At 41.7% G+C, this 13,131-nt stretch overlaps 1 protein-coding gene across 1 annotated transcript in view; it reads left to right on the forward strand.

The window, feature by feature from the left end:
* LOC141000187 (neuron navigator 1-like) overlaps positions 1 to 10,939 on the forward strand; it is an 87,113-nt gene extending 76,174 nt beyond the window's left edge. Inside the window, exons 15-31 of the mRNA XM_073470833.1 lie at positions 2,078 to 2,161; positions 3,479 to 3,587; positions 3,675 to 3,796; positions 3,949 to 3,957; positions 4,804 to 4,988; positions 5,093 to 5,255; positions 5,336 to 5,534; positions 5,648 to 5,736; positions 5,835 to 5,933; positions 6,027 to 6,198; positions 6,756 to 7,021; positions 7,129 to 7,280; positions 7,373 to 7,444; positions 7,535 to 7,740; positions 7,827 to 7,945; positions 8,056 to 8,244; positions 10,765 to 10,939. Of these exons, the coding sequence (XP_073326934.1) occupies positions 2,078 to 2,161; positions 3,479 to 3,587; positions 3,675 to 3,796; positions 3,949 to 3,957; positions 4,804 to 4,988; positions 5,093 to 5,255; positions 5,336 to 5,534; positions 5,648 to 5,736; positions 5,835 to 5,933; positions 6,027 to 6,198; positions 6,756 to 7,021; positions 7,129 to 7,280; positions 7,373 to 7,444; positions 7,535 to 7,740; positions 7,827 to 7,945; positions 8,056 to 8,244; positions 10,765 to 10,860 (2,331 nt within the window). The 3' untranslated portion in view covers positions 10,861 to 10,939. The remainder of the gene's footprint in view (positions 1 to 2,077; positions 2,162 to 3,478; positions 3,588 to 3,674; positions 3,797 to 3,948; positions 3,958 to 4,803; positions 4,989 to 5,092; positions 5,256 to 5,335; positions 5,535 to 5,647; positions 5,737 to 5,834; positions 5,934 to 6,026; positions 6,199 to 6,755; positions 7,022 to 7,128; positions 7,281 to 7,372; positions 7,445 to 7,534; positions 7,741 to 7,826; positions 7,946 to 8,055; positions 8,245 to 10,764) is intronic.
* The last annotated feature ends 2,192 nt before the right edge of the window (positions 10,940 to 13,131 follow it).

Consider the following 13,131-nt stretch of genomic DNA (forward strand, 5'->3'; position numbering starts at 1 on the left):
CCCAGTGACATCTGCCCTGAGGCAGAGGTAACTGATACTCATGAAGACACCACAAGTGTCAAACAAGCGATAGCAAGCAAGAAATTTGCGATGTCAAATGGCCTTCAACTGTGTTGTTCCTGTTTCTTGCTGCTTTCTGTAAAAACACTAAATAATTGCAGAGTACATTCAACTTTCTTCAGATTATGTTAATGTTGCGTTATTTTCCCACATAATGTCCTGCTGCCATAAATACTCACTATTGCAACAAATCTGCAACTGAAAATAGTCCCATCAAAGTTGCCTTTCACTAGTCTTTGTGTAAAGTTTGTGAAAAACTAGTGTCCAGCTGTTACACTACAGATTAATGACCTGTTTTTAAGTGTTACACCCTTAGTAATAATATTAACTTTTTTTTAGCAATGTTGTTCATACAGTACATACAATATAGCAAAACAATGAAAGAGTCACAAGCAGGTATTACACTGGCAGTTACAAATATAAATATAAAGACAACAGAAAAAATAAAACAGGGAGAGGAAAATAAATAAAACAAAGATAGAAGCTTTGAAATCAGGGGTTAAAAGCAGTGTGTTTTGAGGAGTGGTTTAAAATGGTGCACCGCTTCAGCACAGCTTATCTCTTTAGGCAGGGCTTTCCAGAGTCTGGGGGCTCTGACAGCAAATGCATAGTCACCTTTAGATTTTAGCCATGACTGCAGCACAGATAAGAGAGTTTTTCCTGAAGATCTCAGGCAGTGCATTTGGCCATCAGGGGTGAGCAGCTCAGGGATGTAAGGAAGTGCCAATCAAGGCAGGCAGCCAGTGTAAAGAAGCTATAATAGGAGTAATATGATCACATGTTATGGAACCAGTTAAGAGCCGTGCTGCAGCATTATGTATGAGTTGGCGGCAATGGAGTGACAGTAGAAACCAATAGTCCTGAGTTGCAGTCTGAATACAAATTGTGGGTGTTGGTCTTGTGATTGGATTGGTTGACTAGAACAAAACAATAGAGTATCGACAGCCAATCCAATCCTCTCTCTCGTCTCTCCTTTGTCTCTTCAGAGAGAGATTTAAAAATCCAAGCTGTGGCGTGTCAGTCATAGATCAGTTCTGTGCAGTCTCAGCATGTTTCTTATCCATGCGGGGCCTGAATAATGCTAACCTCCTCCTGAACCTCTCCCCGAGCCACTTACCTTCACCTTACACATACACACAGGTGCCTTGCCCTTTCTCTCTACTCTGCAAGGTTGTCTCTGTACGACCATCCTGTCAGCGTTTCCATTGGTACTGCAGCAGTACAGCACAGGCATTATGCATGGTTTCATGCAGCACACATCAGTCAAATGTGTATGTGTGCTGCGTGTTCATCTTCCCCATGAGACAGTTTTTTCATCGGGTTTGACCTTACACGAGGCAGTGAATAGGCAAAACAGATGCAGGGATCACAACATAATTATGTGCTGGATTAATGAGCGGGCCACTCCATTATTTTACTGTATTAATGCATTCTATGGAGGAGAGGGGAAAGTCATTTTCCCTTCCTGCTCTCGGTTAAAGTGGGTGTGTGTGAGGGAGAGATTAGGGAGTAGGTGAATTTTCCACAGGAGACATCCTGTTCAGCCTTTGTGTGTTATTCAGCTTTTTAGCACCTCGTATGTAAGGCAGAAAGGGAAATCTACTGCTCCTGTACAGGGATTAATTTCTGCTTTCATTAGTCTTCCAATACTTTATCCACATCTAAGTCGTCTGTCCAAGAGCAGTGTTATAACTAGAATAGAGATCATTGTATTTAACCATCTGCACCCCAAAAATCAGTTTTATTTACAAAAACTAAAAAAACAAACACCAGATTTATACAATTTGCCATAGCCAGAAGCTATAAAAACAGGAATTATCGACAGGTTTAAAATTTTCCAATGGTCCTTGATCTAACAATGTGCTACCAACGCTTCCATCAGTAAAGGTATTAAATCTAAGCTTAAAATCACCTATTACAGCATATGTTTCATTTAAAAAATTGCCATAATCAGAAAAAAATTAGTAAGTGAATAAAAATGTGACAAATTAATTGTTTCTTTTGTCTTTCCGAACAGGCAAATCTGGTGGCCGCCTTCGAGCAAAGTTTGGCACTAATGACAACTCGGCTGCAGAGCCTGTCAATGACCCAGGAACAGAAGGTAACATCACATCCACACTTTCAAACACAAACACACAAACGTGAATACCAGCTGCATTCCACCATGGTGCAGTCAGCTAAGAGCAGGCAGTGTTGTGCTAACATGGAGCGAGGTGACTTTGATCACAACCTGCGGTGAGCAGCTGAATGTAGGTTAGAGGCCCAGGCTGCAGCCCCACAGAGAGACTTTTAGTGTGAGAAGAAAACAGGAAAAGTGAAAAAAAAATCTTCACTTGAGGCTGAATGATTAGTGCAAACAGCTTGCATGTGCACTCACACCAAACAACACATTCCTGCATTCTTCAGCCTTTTGTATCTTTTTTTAGTGTGAATGAATTGATCAGTGCCCAAGGCAGTTTTCAGTGTGTGTGTGTGTCTGTGTGTCTGTGTGTCTGTGTGTGTGTGTAAATGAGGATCCTCTCTTCGTGCTTCATGCCTTGCTGCTCCCACTGAAAGGCTCGTCTAGACCGCTCCAGAAAAAGTCTTTGTTGTTTGTGCCAGCGCGCTGACCTGTGCAGCTCAGCCTGGAGCACAGGCTCTTTAACCTTGAGGAGATGGGCCAGGCAGCTCTATTTAGAGTGGAGTGGGATCGACTTTAGCACAGAGAGGCTCTGTTGTTCTCGACTCTTTGTCCTTTTGAACTGTTAACATCGTGTGGAGGATCAAGCCCCCCAGGTGTATCAGCTCATACTGTGGGCTAGAGATGTAGTGTTTCACTAAAGAATGGAACGATACTACTCCTACCCAAAAAATATGGAAATATATCAGTGTTTATTATGAATATTTAAATAAATGGGCAATTGTTTTGTTTTTTTAATTACCATTTCAAGAATCATATAGGCAAGCTATTTAAAATCAGTCTTTATTTGTCACACACATCATTAAACATCAGTAAACTACAGAATATTGATAGTATGTCATATAGACAACCGTAAAAAAAAAAAAAGAAAGTTAAAATAGACTTAAAGGTGCAATTATGTAAGAATTTTTGTTTAAAACATTCAAAAATGAAGTGAAAAAAAGGTTTCAATGTTATCTGAAGACGTCTATATATTGTGTTGCAGGGATATCTATTGAAGTTAGCATGCAAACCAGCTAGCCCCTAGCCACATTGTACCTCAAGAGGTGATAGACCGATAGTAAACAACACCAACATTCCCACGGTGCCCTGAGCTCCCATTCTGGTCAAAGTCAGCTAATACCACCCCTAGCTGCACGATTAAATGAGCTCAATAGATAATGGCAGCTACAGTAAGCAGCAGTTAGCAGGTACTCTGATGAGCACCAACTCACTGACATGTATTAAATGTTTCTGTAGGACTCAGAGCTGTCGGATCTGAGGGAGACAATCGATGCCCTGAGGACCAGGAATGAAGAAGCCCAGGCTGTCATACATGGAGCCTTAAACAACCCAGATAACATGAAAGGTTTGGAGACTGATCTGTTTCTCTTCACATCTGCCTGCGTCAGTGCACATTTGCCCCTTTTTGACTTTGAGTTGTCTTGGTTTCCAGACATGCGGATTCGACGTCAGAACTCATGTGAGAGCATCTCCAGTCTCAACAGCCTGACCAGCATGTCGAGCCTGGGCAGTCTGAAGGATCAGGATGCCAAGAAGAAGAAGAAAAAGAGCTGGGTAAGAATGCACCCTGCGTGTGACTCTTAACAACCCGTTTGTCTATGCTCAGTTTGGTCTCCGCAGTGATGTTTAAATAGTAGCACGAACCCGATAACAGCAAGTGTGACCGCTCTCTCCCTCCTCTGTGTTGTGTTATTTTTCTGTTTTAGGTGTTTGAGGTGAGTGCAGTCATTGCGTCCCTATAAAGCCTTTATAATTTTATGTCATACAGCATGATGGACCATCTAAAACTGTCACACAGTCCTCAAGTGCCCTCCATCTCTGCTCATTGAGCCTCTAGACCACTGACTGGCTGCCTGTTCTGTGAATATTAAATACGAACGGATGGCTGTAATTCAGTTAGAGTGGCAATCAGCAGACATGATGTTCCATAAACAGTTTAATCATCAGAGTTGATTAAATCTTCAGTTATGTTTCTCCTCATTTACGCCATGCTTTATTTTATATTTTGTCCTTCAGTAAAATTTTGTACAGCCTTACCAAGTAACCCTGACTGACGCAGCAGCTGGGTACTAAATCTGCAAAAACATGCACCGACTCTAACTTTGACTTATTTGCAGAAAATGACTGGAAGCTTAAAGGAAAGCGCTTATTCAATTTCTTTCTTATGTCTGTACCTTAAATGTGAAGCTACCATCAACTGCCTGCTAGCCTAGCTTTGCATAAAGACCAGAAACAAAGGGGAAACAGCTAGCCAGGCTCAGTCGAGGGTAACAAAATTTGCCTTCCGGAACCTTCATATCTAATTTTTTAAATCTGTACAAAAATCATAATATTATATAATTGGTCATATTTAACAAGCAGATATGAGAGAGGTTTCACTCCTCTCATCCTTGTGGCAAGAAAGCAAATAAGCGTTTCCCCAGATGTCAAACCATTCCTTTAATTACAGCATGTATGAAATCAGTCCTAACACCTTGTTTTTGTTTTACCTACCTTTAGTAATAAATGCAGCAATCCACTGAATATTGGTTCAACTCTCTGTATTGCCATCCTTTGTGTAGCTAAGGAGCTCCTTCAACAAAGCATTCAGCATTAAGAAAGGCTCCAAAACTTACTCAGACATCGAGGAAATCGCCACCCCCGACTCCTCAGCTCCCAACTCCCCAAAGATGCCTCACGAGGGGGTAGAAGGAGGAGAAAACCAGCTCACGTCCCTCACAACCTCAACCTCTGCCACCTCCTCTGTGTGAGTACACAAACCCCTTGCTGCAGCTCTTAGCTCAATACTGAGAAACACATTTTAACCTTCATGGTTGTCTGGTGCTGATGAGTGTATCCCCTTCCCTCCAGGATCATGGAGACTACAGAAGAGGGAGACAATGAGGAAACGGCGGTAACAGAGCTACGCTCAGAGCTCTGGCTGAAAGAGAGAGAACTGACAGACATCCGACTGGAGGCCTTAAGCTCCGCACATCAGCTGGAGCAGCTCCGAGAAGCCATGAACAGCATGCAGGTTTGTTTTGCCTCCATGAACATTTATGTTAATGCATTAGTGTGTGAATTTAAAAATTTTTTTACCTGCCTGTATCCTAGTCAACGGTGGAGAACCTGAAGGCGGAGAATGACCATTTGAAAACAGGAAGTACGCTCACTCTCCCTGGCTCCGGTCCCACCTCTTCCACTTCGCAGCCTTCAGGCCTCGCCTCTCTCCTGGGGCCCTCACTGAGGCAGCCAATGAGTATGTCCCTCACCAAGTCCTTCAGCCTCAGTCTGAACGATTGTAAAGATCCAGGTAAGAGACAAACACAGAATTTCACCAGTTTTTACCTCACGCATGTCTAAAGCACACATAAAAGTTGTATATCTGCACCCCTTTCACTCTTTTCTTTCCCTTTTCTCTTTTAGACCTATCTCCAGTTGACACGTTAAGTGTGTCTTCCCAGCCAGATGAGGTGTGTGCAAGAGTGCTGGTCCGTGTTGGAGAGCATGCAGAGGTAAACACCTTAAACAGCCTCAATATCCTATAATGTCAACAGCTTTAACACGAACATATGCAAGATTGTTCACGCTTTCCCTCTCTCTGGCTGTGCAGGGCAGTAAGCAGCAGCAGGACTACTTCCTGGGCTCAGTGCTGGTCAATGCGAGGACCGACTGGGCCTGTCTCGACTCTCTTATAGCGAAGACCTTCAAGGTAAGTCAATGCCTGCCCTTTACTGTGTAGACCCAGTATAATTGTGAATAGATAGATCAGTCCTTACTTATTTTCCTTTTTGTTTTTCTCCAGGATTACCTTACTCAAGTGGACCCGACTGCCAGCCTTGGTCTGTCCTGTGATTCACTGCACATGTACCAGCTGACCCAGGGAGGGCAGAGGGTGATAGGAGGGGACAAACCTCAAGCATCACCTTGTCGTTGTCTCGGCAACAGTTCAGCTCGAATATTTGTCACCTTGAAAGGTTAGTGAGTGTCCTTAGTTGTAGTTTTTGCTTTGAAATGTGTGTAATTTATATTTTTGCCGACCATTTTCATTGTATTGATTTCCTACCTTCTCGGCACCTACAGTACACTGTAAAACACAACTTTGCCCTCATTTAATCTTTTTTTTTCATTATTTTTCAGTAATGCAAGCTGGTGAGATTAGAGATGTTCTGACAAACAATAAGCAAGGATGGATGTTGTGGAAATGACTCTGAAGTCAAACATTTTTCACTTTAGAGAAGCAATAGGGAGAGTTTTCATAACAGTCCCTGTTCACCACTGCACTTAAAAATAAATAAAAGCAATAAAATGTCAGTTGTGATGTATTGCCCACCTCTAGATTTATAAAGATTTATGTCTACGTACGTGGAGGGGCATTTTAAGTTCATAAAATTTTAAAACTGATTTAATGAATGGTAAATAATGCACTTAAAAACATCAGCATTTCCCAGTTTCTTATACGCTGTAGTTACAGATATTTGATAATAAAGACTACATAAATCCAATTGCCTCTTCCTTGTCTGCCTCTCTCTAGGTCTTAGGGAAAAATCTGTCGACGCTCTGGTGTTTGAGACTATGATTCCTAAGCCGATGATGCTGCACTACATCAGCTTGCTGCTGAAGCACAGACGCCTGGTTCTGTCTGGGCCCAGCGGGACAGGAAAGACGTACCTGGCTCAGCGTCTGGCTCACTACCTCCTTGAACGCAGCCGGACCGACTCGTCCGAGGCCGACCGCGAGACCTGCGTCCTGGGTCGTAGCGCTGCAGTCACCTTCAACATGCATCGTCAATCACAAAAGGTAACGTGTGTCTCAGGATTTATTTCAACCACTTATCAACACAAATTTGAGTATTGATTCATATACACACACTTTTTAACTTCTCCTTTCTTCGCTTTCACTTTCAGGAGTTGCAGCTGTATCTGTCTGATTTAGCGAATCAGATTGACAGAGAGAGTGGAGGAGAGCTGCCGCTGGTTGTTATTATAGACGACATTAGTGACTCAGCAGCTATCACTGAACTTGTTAACGGAGCACTTACCTGCAAGTATCACAAATGGTCAGTCACTTCAAACAGTTGTAGTATTTCACTAAAGAGATAAAGTAATATTCGGCTCATGAAAAAGTGAATTTCCTGTGTTGATGTTTCAGTCCCTACATCATTGGAACAACCAATCAGCCTGTGAAGATGTCATCTAACCATGGACTGCACCTTAGCTTCAGGTGAGCACAAAATGCCCACAATGACTCCTCTTTCTTTACAAAATGAAGTGGACATAGAGTAAAAGATACGTTTCTTGCACATGAACACAGGATGGTGACGTTCTCCAACAACGTGGAACCGGCTAACGGGTTCCTAGTGAGATACCTGCATCGTAAAGCTGTGGAAGCCTACCAGGAGAAGGTGCAGGACCCAGCGCGCCACCAGGCTCTCCTTCGCGTACTGGACTGGGTCCCTCAGCTCTGGTACCACCTCCACACTTTCCTGGAGAAGCACAGCACCTCAGACTTCCTCATAGGTGAGAGACAGTGGACGCACAGTCAGGGAACATAATTGGATCCTCAGCATGAAATCAGTTAACATGAAATTTTGCCTTCCATGTAGGTCCCTGCTTCTTCCTATCCTGCCCAGTATCAGTGGCAGAGTTCAGGCAGTGGTTCATCGACCTTTGGAACCACTCCATCATACCGTATCTGCAGGAGGGAGCCAAAGATGGTATCAAGGTGAAATACACTCACACAGAAATCCTCTAATGTTTGTGCTACTGACAAAAGGTTCGCTCCTTTACCTCTTCACATGTTATTCTACAAAGTATTTCTATGTTTTCTCTCAGGTGCACGGTCACAAGGCGGTATGGGAGGATCCAGTGGAGTGGGTGAGAGGGACTCTCCCTTGGCCCAACGCACAGCAGGACCAGTCCAAGCTCTTTCACCTACCTCCCCCCAGCATAGGTCCACCCAGTGAGGAGAAGAAGCCCCCCAAAGATACACCTCCACCGAGCACACTGGAGTCAGACCCACTGGTGAGAGAGAAGGTTTCTATTGAGATAGTTAAGGGCAGAGAGGCCGCATAGGAGTGAGGTGTGCATTTCAGTTGTCAACAGAGTCAATTGATAATGGACTGAAGGAGATATTTTCCCTTTTATAGGAGCTAAACATTCAAATTGGATTCCTGTTTCCCAAAGCACTGCATTATGGTTTTGGAGAAGTGAAAGAAAAGTGGCACAGCTGAAAATGTTGGGCTCATGCAATCTGTATTTTAAGGCATTCAGTTTAAGAGGCAGAAAATATCAAAAGAAGAAATGGAAATTAATATAAATAGCTGCTGTGCCTGATATATAACCACAGGCTGACCACTGTAACAGAGAAAATGTGCCTGACGTTTTCTTCAAACATTTCGTAAAAACAGGTGTAAAATCTGCAGCACTGTTTTATGGGACACACATACAGACGATTAGAGACTATACTCAGGTCAAAATAGTGAGCGAGAAAGAAAGAAAAATGAAAACTACAACCTAAATTGTACAATTTCTTTAGTGGAGCCCGCTGCACAGCAGTACAGACCAAAGACTCAAGGAAAGCTGACATCTCATGACTTCACTTGTTGGTTTCCTGCAGTGGCCTCTTGCCTGAATATTTGTTTTTCCTGACCTTTAATGGCTCACAGCAGGTCCAGAACAGTGTGAAATGCATGAAGAAGCCAATAATAACTACTGATTAGGTGGGCTGTTACATGTTTAGTGGACAGGTTTTATAATACATCTACCACATTGATTTTTTTACATCCAATACATTCAATTAATGATCTTTCTTACTTCAGTGATATTTTCTCACATATACGTAGCCTTTCCTCGTGCGATGAATACATGTTTGCAGTTCCAAAAGTGCCTTTTCTTCGACCAGTATTTAAAGTTCAGCTGCAGTAAATACTTTGCTACTCGCTCAACACATGTTAATGAGGAAGAATAATGCATCAAGTCTTATTTAGCAGCAGCAGTTTGTATAAATCAAAGGAATTGTGGCTGGGCTCATTTAAATCTGCAGTCTTAATACCCTGCTAAATTAAAAAAAAATTGTGGAGATGCTAAATTTTGCACCGACAAGTTATTTACGACAGGCTTAGTAAACTATTGTTTAAGTCATTTTATAACAAAAATGCCAAACATTGGCTGGTAAGATTTACCGCTTCTCAGTTTAAATTTATATTTGTTTTGTTTCTGGACAATTGTTCAGACAATACAACCAATGTGGCAATATCCCCTTCCACTCTGGAAGATTGTTATGTGCAGTTTATACACATTTTCTTAAGCTAAAAAGTTATATAATTAATCATAGAAATGTTCGATAAGTAAATGGACAAGAAAAATAATCCCTAGTTGCCTTAATACTTACAGAGGTATGTCACTGCTGGAAAGATGGCCCTTGCTTAAAACTGGGCTGTCTATGCTTTAGAAAGATGGAAATATTTTTGAAATTGTTGCGACATGACCAAAGAAAACAGAGAAAAGGGGCTGTGGTATTTTCTTTTCCTCAAAATGTAGAAAACAACAACAATTAAGCTGATGGGTGCGTTTTTGTTTTTGCTCGAAGTCCGTTTTGAAATAGGAAACAGTAAAGTTGCCAGCCACTAACAAGACTATCGTATTGCAGTTCAACAGTTCACTAAAATATGTTTTTGAGGCGAGAAATAGACAATGAACAAGATTGTTGGTCAGATATAATTAGCACTGCCTTGTTTTACTGTGTGATCAAAGTTTTTCAGGCTCTAAACTTTTTCAATTGCAACTAAATAGTATGATAAAATATGTTTCTGAAAACATTTTAGGCCAGAAATATGCAGTGTAGTAACAGAAACCTGGTCTATAGTTTACACAGTTTGATTGGAGTTGGATGAGACGCCCCTCATTCGATCCAAGAGGAGGAGTGCGGCTCTCTGAGAGAAGAAAGAGAAGTTTATGAATGTTAATTTGTATATACTACCTACATTGTAGCGATAGAAAGCTGGTTGAAATTCTGCAGTGTCCGTTTAAGTGTCCAAATATTTTCTTTACGTCAAGATAAATGCTAACCCTGTCAAACAAAACCCTTCTGGTAGTCTGCAATTTGTTTGTTTCTTTATTTCCACGCATACATTTATTAATTTATTTCCAAAAATGAAAATATACAATGTATAATAATAAGAAAGAATGTGAAGGAGAATTGCCTAAATAGATAATTACACAAAAAGAAAACAAGCAATATTCATAAAAGGTCTTTAGACTTGAGGTTGAGAGAAGACATCCAGTTTGCACGTCGACAAACCATAGGGAAGGTGTTGGCTGGGTAGAAGAAGTGATTTTAGGGCTTTTTTTAACTGTTGTGAAGACAAATTTAAAAATGTGTCAGCAGTCAATTCCAAATTTCTGGGATTGGGAAAGTACAGGAATGAGGGGCTCTAAGTAGAGAAAAGCTACATGTGGAGTAAATATAAAATTGGTAATTTTATGAAAATAGGTCATGTCAGTTAAACTCAACTTGCCTCTCTGTCTCCTCCTGCTACCCAGATGGCCATGCTGCTGAAGCTCCAGGAGTCGGCCAACTACATCGAGTCTCCAGAGCGGGAGGGCTGTCTGGATCCCACTCTGCAGGCTACGCTCTGAGGAAAACATGCGCCTGTCAGTCAAGCTATGGACTCTTGATTACGGCTGACGCAGCTGGTGCAGTCCCGATGAGACTTTAAAGACTAAATAAAGAACTTAACTGTGTGCTCAGTGAGCAGCTACAAAGCTAAATGTAAAGGATCTACAGAGAGAGAGAGTGATTATGGACGAAGGGTTTGCTCTGCCCTGCTATCAGAAAGACAATTAAACTGCTTTCATAGGAAGCTGTGATGATCATGTCAGGGAAAGACTCATCTCTTCTCTGCCCTCAAATAGTCCCAGATGGGTTGAATCTGCAAGTGCATGGTAACCGGAATAGTATGATGCAAATAATTACCTATAATCTTATTGATCAAGACCCATTCTTTTCTCTTCCTTTTTTGCTTTTTTACTGCCACGACTTTCACCACAACTCTTGGTGCTTACTTGCTGGTTTCCATTGATGGCGCATGCTTCAGTTCACAAAGTAACTCTGATTTCCTCAAAAGTAGGATCATCACTTGACCACAGCCAAAAATGCACTTTATTTTCTACTTGTGGTAATTGGATTTAAGGAGGCTGTGTCAGTGACTGTGAGTTTGGCCAAATCATGCAGTTCATGAGTAATTCCTCTAGATGGCAGCATCTTCTTCCCCCTGCCTCAGTGCTCCCCGGTGACTTATCCAAGGTGCTCAGTACAGAATATAACACACACTCTACAGTAGAAATATAAAAATGGCCTTGAATGTTTTTCATTTCAGCCACATTTTATCACTCATGGATCAAATATCAGAAGTTGTAAGAGTAACATGCATGGGCGAATTGAAGAAATTGGTTTTAAGGGTCAGTCTGTAAAGGTGTCATCATCACCACAGAAACAGATATCGACCCGGCTTGACATACAGTATTGTAACACAAAGAAAAACAAAAAAACAAAAACTGCTCATTTGTCCAGTCTACCGATAGGTCTACCATTTCTGGCTCTGCTTGCATATATTCTGTATCTAGATATCAGTTTTAAACACAAAATTCTCTTGTGATAGATGAGGATACAGCTTTGAAAATCTTGATTTTGTAGGATTTTATACTGAGTCAACTTCAATGATCGTCTGTATACAGCAACTACCACCTGTGTACCTAACATGCCATTATCAGACAGCGTAGAAACGATACGCTTCTGTCATCATGTACATCATCCCACGGAGGGGGGGAGGGACATAAAACAAACTGCCATCAAGTGATAAGAATCTGTACAAAAAGTGATTTCCTTCCTCATTGCATTTGCTCTTTATAACTTTGATAACATACCTGTAGAAATCAGTTTCCTTCTTGAAGAGTAAGAGTAAGGGCTGGGGTGTGAGAAAGGTTAATTTATAAGTGGCTTCCTCCTGTTCCTCTCCTTCATTTGTTTGCACATAATATATGTTAGAGTACTAGATTACAGAGAGTATTTATTGCTCACATCTTGACTGTTCTTGTGATGAAGGAGGAGAGTGTGAAAAAAGATGTGTAAGAGGAGGAAACTGTCTGTTTGTGGAGATATTCTCAAACCTCTCAGCCATGTGCCCCCGCCTCGACCCTGAAGTACCTCAAACTGCCATTCTGTCCAGATGTCCCTCTACTTTCCAAAAAACAGGGTGCTGGTGTAAAGTAGAGACATGATGCCTAAGTCTATCTGTGCCTGAAACACAATTTGGCCTAAAGCTGCCTGTGAGCTGCTTTAATCTACCACTCGGAGGCCTCGATTTAGAGGAAACGTCATCACTTCCTCTCAGCTACTCTGATGTCACTTTAATGTCGTCACCTCGATGCCCAGATCCGGGTGAAGAGCGGGTTATCAATTTTGATCTTTGCCTGGAAGTCTTGTTGATAAACTGTAAGTTAAGACGAGCGTGTATCGTGACCGGGTTGCTTGTGTGACACCATTTTAAGAGCAGTGAAAGAACAGAGATGTAATCCCAACAAATGTATCCCTGGTGTGTTTCCCAAAGTTTTGTTTCATTGGACCTACCACGCTTAACCTTACCACGGGAGGGATTTTTTAATAACTGGATGTCTCCATCTTTTCACGTTGTTTTTAAGAGCAGACCTTTGTTTTTTCTTATGCAAATATTTGTAAAGGTTTCTTTCTCTTTTGTACATGACATTACTATTGTAAACACTGTAAATAGTCAGTGCATCTGCGACAACAATCACTAAAAACTTGTAGAGATCTAAGAGAAGGCATGGCCCCTGTATGCAGACAAAAAAGGCGTCCTCTGTGGTTTTATTGTCTTCCTCCAGCAGGCAGGA

Source organism: Pagrus major, chromosome 7 (assembly GCF_040436345.1).
Source record: "Pagrus major chromosome 7, Pma_NU_1.0".
Classification (NCBI taxonomy): Eukaryota; Metazoa; Chordata; class Actinopteri; order Spariformes; family Sparidae; genus Pagrus; species Pagrus major.